Source organism: Heterodontus francisci, chromosome 36 (assembly GCF_036365525.1).
Source record: "Heterodontus francisci isolate sHetFra1 chromosome 36, sHetFra1.hap1, whole genome shotgun sequence".
Classification (NCBI taxonomy): Eukaryota; Metazoa; Chordata; class Chondrichthyes; order Heterodontiformes; family Heterodontidae; genus Heterodontus; species Heterodontus francisci.
This window is the reverse complement of record NC_090406.1, coordinates 6,391,660-6,414,159: the sequence shown is the minus strand read 5'-3', so window position 1 is coordinate 6,414,159 and position 22,500 is coordinate 6,391,660. Positions and strand designations below refer to the sequence as shown.

At 44.5% G+C, this 22,500-nt stretch overlaps 1 protein-coding gene across 1 annotated transcript in view; it reads right to left on the bottom strand.

Moving 5' to 3' along the window:
- Positions 1-9,736: 9,736 nt before the first annotated feature.
- The window catches only part of mau2 (MAU2 sister chromatid cohesion factor), a 63,216-nt gene continuing 50,452 nt past the window's right edge, over positions 9,737-22,500 (bottom strand). Inside the window, exons 18-19 of the mRNA XM_068016039.1 lie at positions 15,510-15,637; positions 9,737-14,057 (exon numbers count right to left, since the gene is read on the bottom strand). Of these exons, the coding sequence (XP_067872140.1) occupies positions 13,983-14,057; positions 15,510-15,637 (203 nt within the window). The 3' untranslated portion in view covers positions 9,737-13,982. The remainder of the gene's footprint in view (positions 14,058-15,509; positions 15,638-22,500) is intronic.

Genomic DNA, 22,500 nt, shown 5'->3' with positions numbered 1-22,500 from the left:
CTTAAAAATAGTGCCACGGGATCTTTTATGTCCATCTCAGGGGCCAGACAATGCCTCAGTTTAACATCTCATCCAAAACATGACACCTCCAACAGTGCAGCACTCCCTCAGTACAGCTCTGGGAGTGTCTCTGGAGTGGAACCTGAACGCACACCTTCTGACTCAGAAGGGAGAATGCTACCCACTGAGGCATGGCTGACAAGTGGCTTGCCTCACAGTGAGCACAAAATAAATTAGTTAATAATAGAACAGCAGCATTGCACTTTTGTGGGGAGGGGGAAGAATACTGTTGATCCAAAAGAAGTCGATTATTCAACCCAGTTGCTTTGCCATGGCAGATCTACTTTTAATCACAATTTCCTGCCTAACTCCACACCCCTTAATACCCTTAATAAAGTCTGACCTAGAGGTGAGAACTCTACCACTGAGCCAACCAGTCGCCCCTCTTTTCACCCTTTTAACTATTTGTATATTTTCTTTGCTGTTTTGGTTGTCTTTAGCAGAATGAGAGGTGATCTAATTGAAACATATAATAACATTCTTAGTAGGTTGACAGGGTAGATACTGAGAGCTCTTTCCCCCTGCCTGGAGAGTCTAAAACATGGGGTCACAGTCTCAAGATAAGGAGTCAGCCATTTAGGACTGAGATGAAGAGAAATTTCTTCACTCAGAGGGTTGTGTATCTTTGTAATTTACCACAGAGGGACTGTGGATGCTCAGTCATTGAGTATATTTAAGACTGAGATCGATATATTTCTGGGCACCGAGGGAATCAAGGGATATGGGGATAGGGTAGTAAAGTGGAGTTCAGGCAGGTCAACCATGATCTTAGTGAATGGAGGAGCAGGCTCCACGGGATGCATGAACTACTCCTGCTCCTACTTCTTATATTCTTTCCATTCCTTCAGTGAGATGACTTTTTTTTATCATCCCAACAGTTCAACCCATTGACTCCCTCTCTGTGAATGGAGCATAAGTTGTCACTTCCTCCCCTCTCTCCATTTCTCGGATTTTTCCTAATTTATTAGAATGCTCACATCTTTTAATTTTCAGTTCTGCTTAAAGGTCCACACCTGAAGTTTTAAACTTTTTTTTCTTTCTCTTTACAGCTGCTGGTTGACCTGCTGCCTGTCCCATAGTTTTGCTTTTATTTCAGATTTCTTTCCATTCGTACTCATATTTTGTTCTGCACAGAATGCTCGCTCGACAGCACATATCATTGAATCTTAGAACATAGAAGGATGCCATTCAGCCTGTGCCGGCTCTTTGAAGGAACTATCCAATTAGATCCGTGTCCCTACTCTTTCCCCATAGCCCTGCAACTTTTTTCCTTTATCCAGTTCTCTTTTGAAAGTTACTATTGAATCTGCTTCCTCCGCCCTTTCAGGCAGCGCATTCCAGATCACAATTGGCAGCGTAAAAGAAGTTCTCACCACCCCGCTGGTTCTTTTACCAAATGTTTTAAATCTATGTCCTCTCGTTACCAACCCTCCTGCCAATGGAAAATTCTTATTTATTCTTAGCAAAGCTCCGCATAATTTTGAACCCCTCTAATAAATATCCCATTTCCATATTGCTCATCAGGGTTGCCTCTGCAGAGCTCCTTGGATGATGAGGCATAGAGAAAAAAAAGAGGGCGTATGATGCACGTCAGGTGAATTCTTCCAGTGAGAACCAGGCAAATACAATAAGTTGAGAGGGGAAGTGAAAAGGAAAATAAGATTGGCAAAGAGAGAATATGAGAATAGAACGTAAGTTAACATAATAGGAAACCCAAAAATCTTCTACTGGCATGTAAATAGTAAGCAGGTAGTGGGGCCTATTCAGTACAAAGGGGATGATATATGCTTAGAGGTGCAGGGAAAGGCAAGAATACTTAATGAGTAAGTTGTATCGGTGGTTACCAAGAGGATCCTGACAAAATATCGGTAGAAGCGGAGATGGTAGAGGTAATGGATGTGGTGAAAATGGACAGGAAGGACGTACTAGAAAGACTGGCTGTGCTTAGAGTGGATAAGTCCCCTGGCCCAGATGGCTTGCAACCCAGGTTGCTAAAGGAAATGGGAGTGGAGATAGCAGAAGGGCTTACCATAATCTTCCAAGCTTCCCTAGATACAGAGGAGGTACCAGAGAATTGGAGAGTGGCAAATGTGACACCTTTATTCAAGAAAGGTGTAAGTACATTCCTAGTAACTACAGGCTGGTCAGTTTAAGATCAGTGTTTAAGATCAGTGGTTGGTAAGGTTTTAGAAACAACAATCAGGGGAGAAAAATCAACAGGCACTTGGAGAGGTTTGAGTAAATTAAGGAGAGCCAGCACAGATTTGTAAAAGGCAATTTATGCTTGACAAATTGAATTCTTTGATGAAGTAACAGAGAAGGTTGACGAAGGGAAAGAAATGAACGTTGTCTATATGGATTTTAAGAAAGCCTTTGACAAAGTACCACATAAAAGGCTGGTTAATAAAATGGAATGGGAGGGTCCACGTCAGCTTGGATAAAAAATTGACTTAAGGACAGGAAACAGCAAGTCATGGTAAATGGTTGTTTTTCAGACTGGAAGATGGTGGACAGTGATGTTCCCCAAGGGTCAGTACTGGGACCACTGCTTTTTTTTTTACTATACATAAATGACTTGGACTAAAAACAAGAAATGCTGGAAATACTCAGCAGGTCTGGCAGCATCTGTCGAGAGAGAAGCAGAGTTAACGTTTCGGGTCAGTGACCCTTCTTCGGAACTGGAACGAAACGTTAACTCTGCTTCTCTCCCCACAGATGCTGCCAGACCTGCTGAGTATTTCCAGCATTTCTTGTTTTTATTTCAGATTTACAGCATCTGCAGTATTTTGCTTTTATATAAATGACTTGGATATTGGAATAGAGTAAAATTTCAAAATTTGCTGATGATACCAAAGTTGGAGGTGTGGCAAACAGTGAGGTTGATACCAATTGATGGCAAAAGGACATAGATAAGTTAACAGAATGAGCAGACAAGTAACAAATGGAATTTAATATAGAGAAGTGCGAGATGATGCATGTTGGCAAAAGGGATAGGTAGAGGCAATATAGAGACTAAATGGTGCAATTCTAAAGGGTACACAGGGGTTCTTGTGCATTGATCTTTGAAGGTGGCAGGACATATTGAGAGAGTAGTTTTCAAAGCATATGGGATCTTGGGCTTCATAAAAAGAAGTTATGCTGAACCTTTATAAAGATCTGGTCAGGCCACGCAAGTCTTGTGTCCAGTTCTGATCACCACACATTAGGAAGGATTTGAGGGTCCATGAGAGGGCTTTCTTAAAATTCTTTCATGGCATGTGGGCATCGCTGTCTAGGCCAGCATTTGTTGCTCATCCATAGTTACCCCTTGAGAAGGTGGTGGTGGAGTGGCTTTCTTGCAGTCCATGTGGTGTAGGTAGATCTACAGTGCTGTTAGGAAGGGATTTTGGATTTTGACCCAGCAACAGTGAAGAAACGGTGATATAATTGCAAGTCAGGTGTGTGACTCGGAGGGGAACTTGCAGTTGGTGGTGCTCCCATGCATCTGCTGTCCTTGTCCTTCTAGGCGTTAGAGATCATGGGTTTGGAAGGTGCTATTGAAGGAGCCTTGGTGAGTTGCTGCAGTGCATCTTGTAAATGGTACACATTGTTGCCACTACGTCGGTGGTGGAGGGAGTGAATGTTGATGGGGTGCCAATCAAGCGAGCTGCTTTTTCCTGGATGGTGTCGAGTGGAGGAAGTATACCAGAATATTCCAGAGATGGGAGATTTTAGCTACAAGGTTAGGTTGGAGAAGCTGGGGTTGTTCTCCTTGGTGCAAAGGAGGTTGAGGGGAAATTTGTTAGCGGTGTACAAGATAAGGTAGGCAAAGAACATGAGGACATAGTGTCAGGATAAGGGGCTGATCATTTATGACTGAAATGAAAAATTTCTTTGGTTGTGAATCTTTGGAATTCTCTAACCCAGAGAGTTTTGATGCTCCATCATTGAATATGTTTAACGTTGAGATAGACTTTTGGTGTCGCGAAATCAAGGGACACGAGGAGCAGAGTTGAAGCCGAAGGTCAACCATGATTCTTTTGAAATGGCGGAGTGTGAAAACCCTCATGAGAAAACAGAAAACCTTTTCCACTGGCTTTCAAATATCAGAATAAGGTGAGGGCATTGACCCAGCCCTCAAGCCTATTCTACCATTCAATTAAGTCACAGCTGATCTGTATCTCAACTCTATGCACCCAGTTCCATATCTCTTGATACCCTTACCCACCCAAAAATAATCAGTTTTGAATTTTCAATTGACCCCAAGCCTCAACAGCTTTTTGGAGGAGAGTTCCTCAAGTGCCTTTCCAATTTTCATGACCATTTGGGTGACCCCTGAATGACCCAGCTCTAATTTTAATCCCCTCTTGTTCTGGACTCCCCTGCTCCCACCAGAGGTACTAGTTGCGCTCTATCTATCCTATTGTTTCCTTTTAGCATCTAAACACATAACACAGTGACACGAGTCTTATTGCATCACTTGCCCAATACATCATTGTGACACAAAAATGGCACTGCAAACCCTGGGTTCTGCTGACCAGATTTACCAGCCCACTTTCCATCCAAGTTTGGCAGTGGCAGAACATTAGGAGCAGCTTTACCCTGCATTAACAAAAACAAGAAATGCTGGAATGCAGCATTTCTTGTTTTTGTTTTTGTTTCAGATTTCCAGCATCCGCTGTATTTTGCTTTTATTTACCCTGCATTAGTTCTGTGCCATATCTGAACCATGAGCATTCAATGTTGACCTCTCTCTCTCTCTCCTACTTTATGGCGCTCTTTAAAACTTACTTCTTTTACAAGCTTTTAGTCACCACCTGTTGCAATATGGCTCAGTATCATATTTTGCCTGATAATGCTCCTGTGAAATGTCAGGAGCTGTTTTACTGCTTTAAAAAAAGCATACAGCTATTGATAAATGTTGGGAAAAGTGCAAAGACATTCAGCAACAAATTCCCTCTTAAGTGCAAGACTCACTGAAAAGCAAATCAAAGGTTGGTGTAAAAACAAATGGACGTCGGAAGAAGACAGGCTGAGACTTGCTGGCAACGCCCTTCACAGGGGAATAGCCACTCACACGAGGGAATGACCGATAAATGACAGAAAGAGAGGGGGAGAAAATACCATTCCCGAGACAAGTTCAATCAGCAGAGACTCCAATGCAGAGAAAAACAGCACAAGACAATTAAAATTTACATTATGAATTTATTTAAAAATTCCCTGATATATAGAAAAAAAACCAAAAAAAGTTAATCCAAATGTAATAGAAAGCTAAAAACAGTGACAGGCAGGGTCTGTTTACAGAGATCCATATTTACAAACCAAGCATTCCCCGTTTCAGTGACCTACTGTCACTGAAGTGGGGAATCCTTTACATCTCTAAACATCTAGACACCTATAAACTATCCATAAAGGTACAGTGACGCTAAAACACAAAATACGTGTTAGCAAACCTGCCATAACATTGATTCTTAAAGAAACATAATTACACAGAAACTAGTTCATCAGATACATGATGAGGGTATGTATTAAAACACTGTCATTCAAAACACTTTGAATTGTCTGTACAAAAAAAGTTGCGGAAACGAAAATGAATGATACCTAATTGACTTTGATATACACATTTGAGAGCGGCAAGTTGTTGCAATGTTAATTTCTTTACTGTAATAGTTACTGCCCAGTTTACTTCACACTATTGTTGTAAATATTAATCACCCAACAGACAATGTGAGAAGATTGAATTTAGAAATTAACGGGTGCCTGCAAATATTTGTCCAGTTTATCGTTGCTTGTGATGGACATGTCCCCATTCTCCTTAGAAAATTAGAGGAGAAATCTTTCATTGATCTCCTCCCCTTTCTGTTTCACCTGGAAGGTGGTGTATTCCATGCTATAAATGAGCAGACACTCCATCCTTCTGTTTTCTTCCTTCATTGCCTGAAGAAAGGGACCCTCACTTGGATATTGTCAGCACCTCACACAAGTGGCTGTCTAGATGGCGAGTGTCAATCTGCAGGTCTCACGCCCAGCCCTGTCCCATGCTCACCAGACACACACTGTCTATAGGACAACAGGTCTGGACTGCAAACCTTGGCTCATATAATAATTCCACCTCTCTCTCTTGGACACAGGAGCCACTGAGGATGATTGTGACACCCTCCCCCCACTCCCCCAGCTGAGCTCAGAGAACTCAGCACAGAGCGTGTGGGCTGTGCCAAGCCAGCAATCAGGGAAACCACCCTGGTTTCTGAAGGATGGGGGATGAGGGAAGGAGGTAGGGGGCGGGGGGGGAGAGAATGAAAGAGAAAAAGAAAATGGGAAAAAAAAGAAAAACTCACACCAGGAGTAGGGGTTTCCCAGGCACTGACTCACCAGAGGTAAGAAAATTGCCCTCCGCTGCCCTCATTTAAGTGACCATTACTTGTGAGAGCTTGGACAGCAAGTGACAATTGGTTACTTAACTGTAGGAAGTATCACATCTGACAGCAGCCCTGTCTTCACCCATATCTGCATCTTCTAACAGATGTTACTCAATAACGATTAGGAGATGGAAACCCTGGCTCATTCCTTTCCCCTCCCGTCCCTTTCTTAACCTACGAACCGCAAGGCCAGCTGGCTGCCATCTGTTAACCTAGTACAGAACGAACACAGGATCTTCCTAATCTGCATAGTCAACCACTCACTGCCTTAAACACTTAAACCAGCAGAGGGGAACCATGTCTGGAGATGTGAGCTATTCGTAAATGAACACAAAGAAAAAGACAGTTCTTGATTTGGGCACGGACAGGGAATGGAGGGAGTGAGACTCAACAGAATACACAGTGGGGGGTGGGGAGAGTGTTTACACAGGTTTTCCCCATGTGAGGGGGGCCCTCAAATATAATATTAATGGATTCCCCCCCACCACTTCAGTCCTAACCGTAGTCACACAGAATTAAACTTGCATGATGTCACATCCAGTCAGGCCCGAGTTACGTAAATGCCACAAAGTCATGGTGTTTATAAAAAGACAAGCGAAATATCAGCAACTCGATTATATAAAAAGATGTCCTTTATCTAATCTATATATATTTATATAAAATATTTAAATCTTCACCATGGATATTTGTTTCTGCAGAATTGTACCCACCAGCTCAGTCCTAATGTCTGATACCCATTAAGGTTAATATTTATTGCCTTCAGAGATGAGGTATCAGGCACTGGAGAGCTAGATTTGTTTAAAACTGTAGTCTTCAGCTAAATACCATTGTGTTTAAACTTTATACCACACACAGGATTAGGACACAAGCGAACCTCACACTTAATACATTCCCAACCCTCCTGCTCCAGTTTTCACACCATACCTCTCTCTTGGTGTTAGCTCTTGCTCCTGCAGACACCAGACAGTGCCATGTCCTAGCAGGCAAGTCTGGAGGGTCAACTGGAGTGTATGTTCGTGGGGCTGCTGCAGCCGAGCTCTCCCCCACTCTGTCCTCACTCAACCCTCTTTCCAGAGGGAAGATCAGCAGGTGACTGACAGGAGCAGAGATCAAGGCCAATCACAGCATCTTGACTGAGCTAACTTGGCCCAGAGCGAGAATGTGTCCTGGGCCCAGTTATCTGACCAGAGAACCAGGCATTACTATTAAAAGTGTGGAATCACAGAGACACAGTTCAAATTATGCAGAAGCTGCTGTCAAGTTAGACAAGTTACAGGTTTCGTAAAGCAGTAAGTGACTTATGTCAGCAACTTTAAAATATACGAACATACAAACTAGTCTTTACTTACAAGCAATATTACTTGTGTTGCTTCCAATTTATGTCCTTATATATGTGGTATAAAGAACATCTTATATATAAAACTTTTTTAAAAACTTCATCTTTACAATCTCCTTCAGTTATTTTGAGTGGGGGAGGGGTGAAAAGTGTTTAAACAAAAATGGCCAATTTATTACAGATAGCATATCCACTGGTCAAATATTGAAATGATACCAGTGTATAAAACAGGCTACAGTGAAACTGGAATTAACTACTGATGCAGATCAGCATCGCAGTGACCCTATGGCGTTGGGTATAATACAAAGCCAAAATTTCCCACTTCTGAGGGCACCCCCATACTCGCAGTGCTGGCATAGTTTGCTGCAGGGACTAGTTAAGATTGCCATCAAGCTGCTGCTGGTCCGTTCACACTGTGATTGCTCTGGTGTGGGACTGATATTTACGGGGAGATTTTAAACTGCGACTAATAACTCCCCAGCGCTGTTGTGCAACTCACCAGCTGTTAGGTGTGCTTTTGTGCTGTTTCTTTTTGGAAAAAAAATAAAAGCCCCTCTTTTGCTCAAGGTGCTGAATCGCACTGGGCCATAGTTCCACAGGAGGCAGCAGCCCTCAAGCCATTGTCCAACCTCTCCCAATTAAGGATTCTTCACGTGCAAACCTAGGCAGCAAGTGCTCATAGATTAACTGATCATATTTTGGGAGGCGGCAGCTGAACAGATCACAGTCAACCAATACTGCCACTGTCGAGATCCGCTCATGCATTTCCCAACATTTAGGTGGACAGTGATCGGAAACGAGGAACCCTGATGGATCCTGCCTGCATTCTTGCTAATCTAGGGATATAGAAGTGAACTACAGCCCCTCTTCTTCCACCCCAGCTGAGATTGGCTAAATCAGACCTGAACCCTTCATGCTCAACTATACACTGGGCATTGACTTTGTCTTAGAACTACTGGGCACAAGGCAAAGCTCAATAGATACCTTTATAAAGGGATGAAATTATGTTCCCCCCCCACCATCAGACTGTTTTAAAAGAAATATCGGCCCAATGAGCTGGAGGCCTAACACACTGCACAAGCGCAGTGGGTGGCTGTGGATCTGCAAACAATGGTCAGCCAGGCCGCCTGGTACAAGCATTTACGCAAACTCCCCCAGTCAGAACAGGGAAGAGGAGGAGACAAGTTGACCAAAGCCAAGTCATGCTTCGTTCACCAAACAATAAGAGTGACCAAGGGTGGGGTGGGATAGAGGCATTTCCAGAAGATACATTAAAATGGACTTTGATTAAAAACAAATGGCCTTTTGCCTGTTGAAACTTGCCAAATAGGGTCAAAGGTGACGAATGGCCATTTGAGTGAAGGAATGTGCAAGACTCCTGGAACCTATACCCCACGAAAGTCAGCACCTTCAGGAGAGGAGGGAAGGGAAGTAGAAACAAAAAAAAAAAGTCTTAGTAGTTCTGCAGCAGTCAATAAATTATTGCCCCGATTTCTGTAAAGGTCAAATAAAGTCACCAGACATACAAACCAAGCTGATTATTGCCCAGTTGAACTGCAGGGTAGTTCACTGTATTGTATACATCCTATGTATATATGTACATGTTATCATACGTTAATATGTCTACAAGAGCGGATGGGGGAAGTTGCTAATTTATAAATTACAAAGGGCAGAGGATCGGTGGGGGCGGGTTGGGGAAGGGGTTCCCCAGAATTACCTCACTGAATAAAATATACAATCATTTGATAAAAACAAACACAAGCTGTACAAATATCGTTAGCGTTAACAACACAACCCTAATAATTTACACAAGCACTCTTCGACAGTGGGGGAATCAGAATGCGAGACAGCTTACTAGGCAGTTAGAGAGAGTACAGGGGTTAAAGGAGGACAGAGGAGTTTGATGCAATGGTGAGGAGAGTTGAAAATTATTTATTTAAAAAAAAAATGTTCTTTAAAATTTTGATTTACATTTGAAGACAACAGTGGTCCAAATAAATTATCTTGTGGAGCGAGGAGGTGGCAACAGTAGCTATTACAGGCAACGAGTCCAACTTACACCAAGTATAGTGGTCAGCCTGGACACTCAGGGTTTGATTGCTTTAAAAGGGGGTGATTCACAAATGGTGCCCTCAACGAACATTGGGTCCTTTTTGCTGTCTGACTTATGCTGCTTACTATCTGGACTTATTAAACTTTTAAGAACACTAATCCATTTAAAAGAGCTTATCTGGCTGAAATCTGTGACACCCCCCTCCCCTTTAAAAGCTTACTAGCTTCATGTGCTCGAGGGGCCATATGGCCTACTCCCACTCCAATTTCTTACGTTTCATGTTCTTAAAAATTCAGTTGGAGAAGACCTCTTGTACAGAGTACCCAATCACCTCGCCACTCCAGATTGAAAATGCAGCAGATTGCCCGGACTCAAGTGTCATTTTCTGGACTCAATCACTCTCAGTTGGTTTCCAGGCCAGTCAAAAATCACTGTTTACAATGAAGCCACACCTGAATGTCCTCAAGTCTGTGGCACCATGGAAGAGTCAACCAGACCTGCCCCAGGGGAAGTAACCTGAGTTTTTTTAAATGAAGTAATTTGATGAGTGTATTTTTTCCACTGTACAAGACAGGAGTTTTTTTTTTAAATCCCCGTAGCAAAGCCAAGATGGCCACAAGCAGCATGAACACGACTACTCTCGCAGTTACCAGTTTCACACGAGGGGCAGGATTGAATGTGGATTGGTTAAGGGCGAGCTCCGTAATGATGACAAGCACATGCAGGGAGTGTTAGTTCCAAAACTAATTCAGCTAACCGTGGAGTGGATGAGCAGTAGGTGAATGAGCACACTGCAGTGGGGGACAAGGGTGACTTGTTCACAAGTGACTAACTAAACAATCGTTCGGGGAGACGCTGATCAAATTCACAGACACACAGCCGAGACGTCACTGCAAGCAGGGCATACGTTTTGTGTTAAAATTTAGATTTAGGACAGACTCTAGCAGCAAAGGGGTCAGGGCTGAGTTATTTGGTCAGTAGTTTACGGTTGTGAGGGAATTTGCCTCCCCCCCCCCCCCCCTCCCGCCCATCACCTTACCGACCACCTATCTTTTCTCTCCCACAATCCCTCATCCAATACGGCACGGCTTCTTACTTAAATCAATCAATCAATCTAAATGAAGACAAATCACTTAAAACACATAAAAAGAGAACAGCCTGGTTCACCTGCATTTGAAACAGAAAGGCGATCTTGATTTGGGTTTAAACAGAACCACACCTCAGCCATAAGGTATTTGTTCCCTTTCAGATGCAGACTGACCATCTATTTCCAGTTGTGACTTCAGATTTCTGCTGCCATTTCTAAAAAAATCTCTGCTAGTTATTGCAAATTCTTCTCTCATAACAAAGGTACATTGGTACATCAGGCTCTGCCTGCTTCCTGAAGCCAAGGCACATATTGGATGTGGAAAGAGTGCTTAGAATGTGCAAAAATAAACAAAACTTAAATCGAGGAAGAGGGAGTCAGACTGCTATATTTAACTTCTCTCCCCAACTTCTGCCCAATCTTCCCGTCTTTCCAACAACCTCAGCCAGCACACATAGGCACTATGTGGCCTCTTCCAGCTGCCCACTGCAACCCTTTCACAGCTTCACCATTACAGCCATCTGGACCTCCCCCTCCCACCATCACAGCCACTACATTGGGATAGGAGGATCTGCACCAAACAGAATCCACAACAGATAAGCTAAATTCCACCTGTCGCTCGCTCGCTCACTGCTACTTGACCATTCAAAGAAAATGTCCTGGAATTCAATTTGGTTACTTTTTCCTCCGTTATTTGCTTCTCATCTCTTCTGATGGCACTAATCATTGCAGGTATTCTATTCCCCAGGTGAGTCACTCACCAATATCTTGTCCAAATGGCCAATCTTCATGAATGAGTGAATGTTTTGATAGATTGTCATCTTAGGGTGGAGGAGCTGATCTAGTCTGACACACACACACACACACTCACTCTTTATTTATTTTTATTTTATCTTATTTCAAGATACAGCACTGAAACAGGCCCTTCGGACCACTGAGTCTGTGCCGATCAAGAACCACCCATTTATACTAACCCTACAGTAATCCCATATTCCCTACCACCTACCTACACTAGGGGCAATTTACAACAGCCAATTTACCTATCACCTGCAAGTCTTTGGCGGTGGGAGGAAACCGAAGCACCCGGTGAAAATGCAAACTCCGCACAGGCAGTACCCAGAATTGAACCCGAGTCCCTGGAGCGGTGAGGCTGCGGTGCTAACCACTGCGCCATTGTGCTGCTCATCTTCCTGCTGAATTGATTCCAAACAGGATCCCTGGCTGATCTGCGTCCCGTCCTCTTATCCAGACAGATCTTAGCTCACCGAGATTGGCACACAGAGCGGGATTGAACACGGGGCCTCACAAAAAGCAGGGTAACTCTAGGACTAAGTTACGAGGTAACTGCATGCAATTGCTCATAGATGAGTTCAATGAATGCCAAGTGTAAACTTTCCAAATGGGATTACTAGACAGATATCAGGAGCTGGTTTCCTTTGCCTCCTCCTTCACCCAGTGGCACTGAGGCCAGTTGTAATGCAACAGCCACTGTTCCAGTTGAGATCAGCTAAGTTATTGCAGGCCGGGATTGAACTGGGGATCTGGCCCAGCCCTGTATCCCAGTGCTGCAACACCCATTTAGTTCTTAGGTTGTCTTAGGTGCCAACTTCTGTTTAAAAACTCCGTAAGTCTGTATTAAAACCATTTTTTTCTTTTAAATTGTAGTAAATTAAAAAGTCTTTGCCTCGAGTTTTTTCTGTTATTATATGTTACACCCCTCATTAAATGTCCACAGCTGCTGGCACAGCGTCGGGACACGCTGCATCTGGAGTGGATGAGGAGAGTGGGTAAGGGTAGGAGTGGGGGGGTGGAGAGTAGTGAGGAGAGGAAAGGAGAGTGGGGAGGAGAATGAGGGATGAGGGCAACTTGGTGGGAATTTCCTAACTGCATGATTGGAATGGCCAAAACCCTTAGCCTTTAACTTTCTAAAATCAAACAATCTGAATATTTAAGGATTTCTCTTTTAGACACAAGCACTGAAATAAAAGTAGAAATTACAGCATTGGACCGAATGATCTGCTCCGGTGCTGCATGATTCTATGATCTGCTTTTCAGAAGAAGCTTGTGTCGCGATGAAAGGAAGAGGAGGAGGAGCAGGAAGCGAGGCTTTACATCGGGCAGAAGAGATAGAGCAAGTACAACAGCGATCTATTTGTTTACTACAACTCAAGACTCCCAGTGAAATACTCTCAAACATCAGGTTAGGGAATCAGCTTTAGGCCAACCTCTCAGCAGGAAGCATAACAGCAAACTGGGACAAACTACAATCGTTTGGAGACTGAGGTCAGTATTCATAGCAGCCACTTTATGCTTGGACACACAGTCAACGGGCAGGTAGGATCACCAGATCCCAACGATCCCTTGTACTGCTAGCTCGGCCATTTTATAAAAGTTACCACTAACCACTGCTAACACTATCAACAGAACCAACAAGTCACTGAACTTATAAATGTACACAATTAACAGCCTGGCCCCCCACAACTACTTTCTCCATTCATTCAGAGCCAGAGCAGTTTTGAAGTTCCCCTTCCGTTTCCATGGTGAACCGTGTCACTAAGGACAATGGCAGGCAGACATTCAATGCTAACCTCCTGTGAGGGCACAGAGCGCGGGAGGAAAGAACACACAATAGGGGGAGTAAAGGAGGGGGCAAAGTCCCCGCGTTTGTTCCTCCCAGTTCCCCCCAAAACAAAATTTGCACTGCTGAGAAACAGGCCAGTTGAGAATACAGAGTTCAGCAAATTACAAACATATCATCCGCTGGGGAAAGGCAAAAAATAGTTCCCACAGGACAACTGACATTATTCAACCCAAACTGCTCCTTTGCATCAAAGTCCTCAACAGCCACAGAAGCTGGTATAGGCTGAACCCCCAGAGGAAAGCAGGTAAAAGACTGGAAAGTACCCACAGTGCTGCATGCAGCGACACTCTCTCTTTCTGTCTACTATTTGCCCAGCAATGACTGAGAAGCTGATTTTAAAATCCTTTTTCGTTTGTTGCCTGGTTTGAGAGGCGACGGGTTCCACTGCTTTACACGTTCAGTTTCGTTCATAGCAGACTGGCGAGGCTGGTGGTGGGTCCGTTCTGAGCTTGGAACTGTACAGGAAGCGGCCCGTCTGTCCACTGGAAGACAAAATATATTTCAGGCGTCACTGAAGGGGAGGGGTTCCTCCAGCTATCTATAATGTACTGGCACACAACTTTAAAAAATCACACTTTAATGTTTCTTATTACGCTTCTTTTGCATTGCTCCAAATTCTGATCCTTAAAATTGCTCTCACCAATGTATATCATTAATGCTGCACCCGTGTTATATAGTGACAGACCTGTCCCCACCAGTATTGTACTCCAGTGTTATACAGTGACAGACCTGTCCCCACCAGTACTTTACCCGTGTTATACAGTGACAGACCAGTCTCCACCAGTACTGCACTCCAGTGTTATATAGTGACAGACCTGTCCCCACCAGTACTATACCCCAGGGTTATACAGTGACAGACCTGTACCCACCAGTATTGTACCCCAGTGTTATACAGTGACAGACCAGTCTCCACCAGTACTGCACTCCAGTGTTATATAGTGACAGACCTGTCCCCACCAGTACTATACCCCAGGGTTATACAGTGACAGACCTGTACCCACCAGTATTGTACCCCAGTGTTATACAGTGACAGACCTGTCCCCACCAGTACTTTACCCGTGTTATACAGTGACAGACCAGTCTCCACCAGTACTGCACTCCAGGGTTATACAGTGACAGACCTGTACCCACCAGTATTGTACCCCAGTGTTATAAAGCGACAGACCTGTCCCCACCCTTTATAGTTAAATCTGTTAAAATGGAAACTAACCAGGGGTATGGGCCAGATTTTCCAAGAAAGCTGGCGGCACAGTGGCGCAGTGGTTAGCACCGCAGCCTCACAGCTCCAGCGACCCGGGGTTCAATTCTGGGTACTGCCTGTGTGGAGTTTGCAAGTTCTCCTTGTGTCTGCGTGGGTTTTCTCCGGGTGCTCCGGTTTCCTCCCACAAGCCAAAAGACTTGCAAGTTGGTAGGTAAATTGGCCATTATAAATTGCCCCTAGTATAGGTAGGTGGTAGGGAAATATAGAGACAGGTGGGGATGTGGTAGGAATATGGGATTAGTGTAGGGTTCGTATAAAAATGGGTGGTTGATGGTCGGCACAGACTCGGTGGGCCGAAGGGCCTGTTTCAGTGCTGTATCTCTAAAGAAAAACTAAAATATGTGTACCCACCAGTACTACACTTCACTGTTATTCAGTGGCAGACCTATATCCATCAGTACTGTACTCCAGTGTTATACAGCGACAGACCTGTACACACCAGCAGGATTAAATGTTGGTAGCTACATCCTGTTGTGTGGCACTGAGTCAAGGCTCACCCTATGGTTTGTGCTAAAATGGCGAACTGGACCAGAGGAAGCACAGGCAAGAACCATCAAAATGTCTGTTTGCTCGGGTGTATGTTAAACACTCCCAGAGGTTGTTCAAAGAGAATGTGCTGGGAATGGCTGTATTTACACATTGATCAGATTGTGTTTTGGATGAATGTACTTACATTGATCAGGTTATGTTCAGGAAGGCTGCAGGCTTCTATGTGGTCATTGAGAAGCTGTTGAGAAAAATTCTGGTGCATCTGAGCTGCTTCGTGAGCCTCTATGGTGTTCCCACATGCTTTGTTCAGATCTAAGAGGAGGAAAAAAAGACTTAAGAAAAAGCATAGCTACACAACAGTGTTGCTTAGACAAAAGAGCTGCTGTGTCACATATTATTTGTGTATTAAATTAAAGAAACATATTAATTTACAATCACAGCATCATTACAGTGCAGAAGGAGGCCATTCGGCCCATCATGTCTGCACTGGCTCTCTGAAAGAGGCACCTTTCTCACAACATCCTGCAGCACTTTACAGGGATTCGGGCGGGGGGGGGGGGGGGGGGGGGGGGTGGTGGCCCTGAGTAGGCAGCAAAGGAGAAGTTACAGAAGGCATTTTTAATAGTTAATAGAGGAGTTCAAAATGCTTAAGTAGCTGTTTAGCCAAGGGGAAACTCTGACCAGAGGACACAGATTTAAGGTGATCATCAAAAGAACCAGCAGGATGAGGAGGAGAATTTTTGAACTGTGAGTTATAATTTAAAATGTGCTGCCTGAAAGGGCGATGGAAGGATATTTGATGGTAACTTTCAAAAGTGAATTGGATATATACCTGAAAAGAAAAAAAAAATTGCAGGGCTATGAGCAAAGTGCAGGGGGAGTGGGATAATGCTTTCAAAGAGCTGGCACAGGCATGAAGAGCCGAATGGCCACCTTCTGTGCTTTGAGATGTACATCCAGTGCCAGGACCTTGAGTTAAAAATTGATCCAAAGGATAGTAACTTGAAAAGTACAACACCCTCTCAGTATTGCACCGGCATGTCATCCTAAGATATGACCTCAAGTTTTGGAATGGGGCTTGAACCCACAACCTTTGGACTCAAAGGTAAAAGTGCTATTAAGTAAGCTAAGCTGACACTCCCTCTCTTCTTTTATTGAGGCGTGGTCAAAGAATTAGGTTTTAAAATCAGGGAGTGAAGTGGTAAGTGGAGGGGTTTAAAGGAGAGCTCCAGCCTTCAGCTGTCTATGCTCCTAAACTCTGGAATTCCCTCCCAAAATCTCTTTGCCTCTCTACCTCTCCTCCTTTAAGATGCTCCTTAAAACTTAACTCTTTGACCAAGCTTTTGTCACCTATCTTAATATCCATGTGATTCAGTGTGAAATTTTGTTTGATTACACTCCTGTGAAAAGCCTTGGGGTGTCTTAAGGTGATAAAGGCACTATATAAATGCAAATTGCTGCTGTTGAGTGACATCCAGAGTCTGTATGCACACATGACGGGGCACAGTAGACCAGAGTCAGTATAGGGAAGGGTGCTGCTGGAGTTTAGGGTTAAAGTACATTAGTAGGATTACACTGAAAGGCAGAGAGAGATTGGAATGAACACTAAAATCTTAAAAATCGATACATAGGAGGAAGATGGGATGGGAGCTAACAGAGGTCAGGAAGAACAAAAGGGGACAGGAGTGTGGAGTTAGAAGGAAAGTGGAGGTGAAAGTTCTGGCTTATCCAGGATGAAGTGTCTGTCAGGCACAGCAGCAGTGCAAGGTATAGAGCAGGGATATGTTCTTTAGGGAAGGAAATCTGCTGTTCTTACCTGGTCTGGCCTACATGAGACTCCAGACCTGCAGCAATGTGATTGTCTCTCAACTACCCTCTGAAATGGCCTAGCAAGCCACTCAGTTGTCAAGGGCAGTTAGGGATGGGTAACAAATGCTGGTCTTGCCAGTAAAGCCCACATCCCATTAAAGAAAAATAAAACTAGAGTCAGGTGAACGTGGAAGTTAAAGATAGAGCTTTAGTTGTTAGTGACAGTACAGGAGTAGGAAATGTCACTAGATGAGATGTTCTTTCTTTTGGGCCTCCTTATCTCGAGAGACAATGGATACACGCCTGGAGGTGGTCAGTGGTTTGTGAAGCAGCGCCTGGAGTGGCTATAAAGGCCAATTCTGGAGTGACAGGCTCTTCCACAGGTGCTGCAGAGAAATTTGTTTGTCGGGGCTGTTGCACAGTTGGCTCTCCCCTTGCGCCTCTGTCTTTTTTCCTGCCAACTACTAAGTCTCTTCGACTCGCCACAATTTAGCCCTGTCTTTATGGCTGCCCGCCAGCTCTGGCGAATGCTGGCAACTGACTCCCACGACTTGTGCTCAATGTCACACGATTTCATGTCGCGTTTGCAGACGTCTTTATAGCGGAGACATGGACGGCCGGTGGGTCTGATACCAGTGGCGATCTCGCTGTACTATGTGTCTTTGGGGATCCTGCCATCTTCCATGCGGCTCACATGGCCAAGCCATCTCAAGCACCGCTGACTCAGTAGTGTGTATAAGCTGGGGGTGTTGGCCGCTTCAAGGACTTCTGTGTTGGAGATATAGTCCTGCCACCTGATGCCAAGTATTCTCCGAAGGCAGCGAAGATGGAATGAATTGAGACGTCGCTCTTGGCTGGCCAGGCCTCGCTGCCATAGAGCAAGGTACTGAGGACACAGGCCTGATACACTCGGACTTTTGTGTTCCGTGTCAGTGCGCCATTTTCCCACACTCTCTTGGCCAGTCTGGACATAGCAGTGGAAGCCTTACCCATGCGCTTGTTGATTTCTGCATCTAGAGACAGGTTACTGGTGATAGTTGAGCCTAGGTAGGTGAACTCTTGAACCACTTCCAGAGCGTGGTCGCCAATATTGATGGATGGAGCATTTCTGACGTCCTGCCCCATGATGTTCGTTTTCTTGAGGCTGATGGTTAGGCCAAATTCATTGCAGGCAGCCGCAAACCTGTCGATGAGACTCTGCAGGCACTCTTCAGTGTGAGATGTTAAAGCAGCATCGTCAGCAAAGAGGAGTTCCCTGATGAGGACTTTCCGTACTTTGGACTTCGCTCTTAGACGGGCAAGGTTGAACAACCTGCCCCCTGATCTTGTGTGGAGGAAAATTCCTTCTTCAGAGGATTTGAACGCATGCGAAAGCAGCAGGGAGAAGAAAATCCCAAAAAGTGTGGGTGCGAGAACACAGCCCTGTTTCACACCACTCAGGATAGGAAAGGGCTCTGATGAGGAGCCACCATGTTGAATTGTGCCTTTCATATTGTCATGGAATGAGGTGATGATACTTAGTAGCTTTGGTGGACATCCGATCTTTTCTAGTAGTCTGAAGAGACCACGTCTGCTGACGAGGTCAAAAGCTTTGGTGAGATCAATGAAAGCAATGTAGAGGGGCATCTGTTGTTCACGGCATTTCTCCTGTATCTGACGAAGGGAGAACAGCATGTCAATGGTCGATCTCTCTGCATGAAAGCCACACTGTGCCTCAGGGTAGACTCGCTCGGCCAGCTTCTGGAGCCTGTTCAGAGCGACTCGAGCAAAGACTTTCCCCACTATGCTGAGCAGGGAGATTCCACGGTAGTTGTTGCAGTCACCGCGGTCACCTTTGTTTTTATAGAGGGTGATGATATTGGCATCGCGCATGTCCTGGGGTACTGCTCCCTCGTCCCAGCACAGGCATAGCAGTTCATGTAGGAAATGTCACTAGATGAGATGTACTGAAGTGGAATTGAAGCTCTCAATCTCTCTTCAAACTTTAGATTTCCATTGGATTCCCTTCATTGATATTTTTGTTCCCATTCAAACAAGCGTAACAAATTTTAGCAAAGAATTTACAATTTCTGTTTCACCAAATCAAGATTATTTTTGTGGAATAGTTTAAATTTTCTTTTAAAGCAGCAACAATTATCTTGTACAAACAGCTACTACATTGATAGCCTATGGGTTTTGCAGTGAGCTGAAGATATTCCCAGTAACACCTGCACCCCAGAGTCAGACAGCGCAGTTCAGTCCGTCAGTCAGCTAACCAAGACGAATGTAACCCAAGACACAGTACAATGAAAATGTGACACCTAATGGAACAAACTGGAATCGAGCCTGCCTTAGGTACAGCCATGACTGAAGAGGCATTACAGAGGCATTTCTATAGCCCCTTTTACAACCTCAGGATGTCCCAAAGCACTTTACAGCGAATGAAGTACTTTTTGAAGTGTAATCACTGTTGTACTGTAGGAAACAAAGAAGTTAATTTGTACTCAGCAAGGTTCCACAAACTGCACTGTGATGACAAGATAATCTGTTTTCAGTGATGGTAGTTGAGGGATCAATATTGATCAGGACTCCAGAATTCCCTGTCTTGCTTTGAGATAGTGCTATGGGATCATGTACAACCACCTGGGAGAGAAGATGGGGTTTTCGGTTTAATGTCTCATCCGAAAGATGGCAATTTTGATAGTGCAGTATGCCCTCAGTACTGGACTGTCAGCCTGCATTATGGACTCAAGTCTCTGAAGATCGAACCCCCAACCTTATGATTCAGAGGTGAGTGCTAACCACTGAACCACAGCTGCTGACATGAAGCTCCCTCTGCAGGCCCGGTAGATTAAGGCACAACCTGTCACAGTAAAGCTTAGCAGAGCAGACTGCAAGTTTGATGGCCAATCTGTGCCCAGTTCATAAATTTTAAGCGAGATGATGCAGTGTGTGTGTGTCTGTGTCAGCAGGTCACAACTGGCCTAGCACATCTAGGTTGGATAATATGAAAAACAGAATCTGTCAGGGTTCCAGTGCTTGCTCATTTGTCTGGTGGCATGAAGTGTGTAATGGTGCTTTCTCCCTCTAGCCAGTGCCCATCCTTCGATTTTAACACCAGCCACTAATTTCCCAGAACAATCTGAGAATGCTCTCCAATGAAGAGATTTAGAATAATTTGACACTTGTGCTTCAAAGACGAGTATATCTTAATCTAAGATAATATCTGAACCATGCAGCTGCATCTTTGTTGCACTTCAACTAGTTTTTAAACATTACACAGGACTGTATTTTATTTGGGCACCTTTTAAACTCAGTGCGATGCACACATTCAGCGGCTGCCGAGGAGCCCCCGCGATCGCCCTCGATGATGTAAGGGGACAACCGCCGCGTCCCTAGCAATAGCGTCTGGCGCCATTTTTAAACGGCTTCAAGCCCTTCAGTAACATTTTAAAATTTAAAGGTTCCGATCTCTGGGAAATGAAAATAAATTTAAATTTCAACTTTAAATCCCATCACCCCTCCCCCATGGGTAAATTTATATATTAACTGCCCTCTCTCCCTATAATAAACTTTTTAGTATCCAGAATTCTACCCCCCACCCCCCCGGCGAAATTAGTTCCCTATGACCCTCAACCCCTTCCCACCATCCCCACATCCAATTAAAATTGATTTCCCCGCTCCTGCACCCCCCCCCCCCCCCCCACCTCGCCCTGAAAATTCTATTGCTCCCCCCTCACCACCAGGTTCTCGCTCGGAACTCCGTGTGGAGTTCCGAAGGCGCGCGGAGCACAAATGGCGGCCGTAATATCGGAGTGGGACGGCCGCCACCTGCAGGTAGGTTAATTTGAATTTCATTAGGCCTCATTTTAGTATGGAGATTAAGGGCCCGCCGCTTGGCAGTGGGGGGGGGGGCTGCACCGAGGTCCCGCCTCCGCCAGTAATATGCGGCAGGCCCTTCTCGATGTCGCAGGTTGAGGCGGGCCTTCCCCTGCAGCATTTTACCGGCCCTCACGCCATGACTCATGGCGTCAAGGGGCTGGTTAAATTCAGCCCACAGTGTTATGTACTGGTTTAACCTTGAATATAGTTAAACCCAACAACTCAATGCAGCAACCACATGCTTTATAATTCCTGAAACAATAACGGTTTCTCTCTCCAGAGATGCAGCCTGGCATACTGAGTATTTCCAGCATTTTCCATTTTTATTTCAGATTTCCAGCATCTTTAGCATTTTGTCCTTTCTTTTAATTGGTCCGATCTTAATTGCTCCACCATTGGTGGCAGTGCCTTCAGCTGCCTAAGCTCTAAGTTCTGGAATTCCCTCCCTAAACCTTTCTGCCTCTCTTTCCTTCTTTAACATGCTCCTTAAAACTCTTTGAGCAAGCTTTTGGTCACCTGCCATAATATCTCTTTATGTGGCTCGATGGCAAATTTTGCTCCTATGACATGCCTTGGGACATTATGTTAAAGGCCCTATATAAATGTAAGTAGTTGTGCTGTTTATAATTCCTAATGTTTTTGAATTACTGCTATGCACTAGCCGGTGGCACAGCTGTGAACTGTAGCTTATTACTGACACCATGAGGCAGGCTGGAGTACTGCAACAGTTTGTGAGGTGAACATTAAAAATTCAGAAGGGGCTGCAGGAACTGATTGCACAAAAAAAATCCCCACTATTTTCCCCCCTCCTCTACTGAAGAGCTGACTTTTTTTGGGGTACAGTTCCAGTAGCACACCTATGAGCATTCTTTAACAAAAGCAAAGTACTGCAGATGCTGGAAATCTGAAATAAAAACAAGAAATACTGGAACCACTCAGCAGGTCTGGCAGCATCTGTGGAAAGAGAAGCAGAGTTAACGTTTCAGGTCAGTGACCCTTATATGAGCATTCTTTATCCATGCATCAACACAGCGAGAATCAGCAGGCTGTTTGGCTGGGGGGGGGGGGGGGGGCGGGGAGGCAGCATTAGAGCCAAACACAACCCTGCATTCACCGGACGTCTACACACACACATTCTATATAGTGGCTTTCACACTTGCCTGTTGGGGAGCAGGACAATTTATATGGAGTAAATCTCTTCAGAGAAAAAAATTCTGTCAAAATGTAATGTGCGTTTTGTACCCAATATGCTCCCAGGCCTCCACAAACACTAAAGCTCAGCTCGGGTATAAAATTAAAACTCGACCTGGACCCGACCCGACAACAGCCAACTCGAACCAGAGTCCTTTAATTTTTTCTCATGTCCAACCCGATCCGGCAATATGAAACATATTATTGAAACATTAAAAAAAAAATCATACATTAGAAAGAAAACAATACAAAACAGTATTGTTCAGCCCGACCCGACCCCGAATGCTGGACAGAGTACACAAACCCGACCCGAA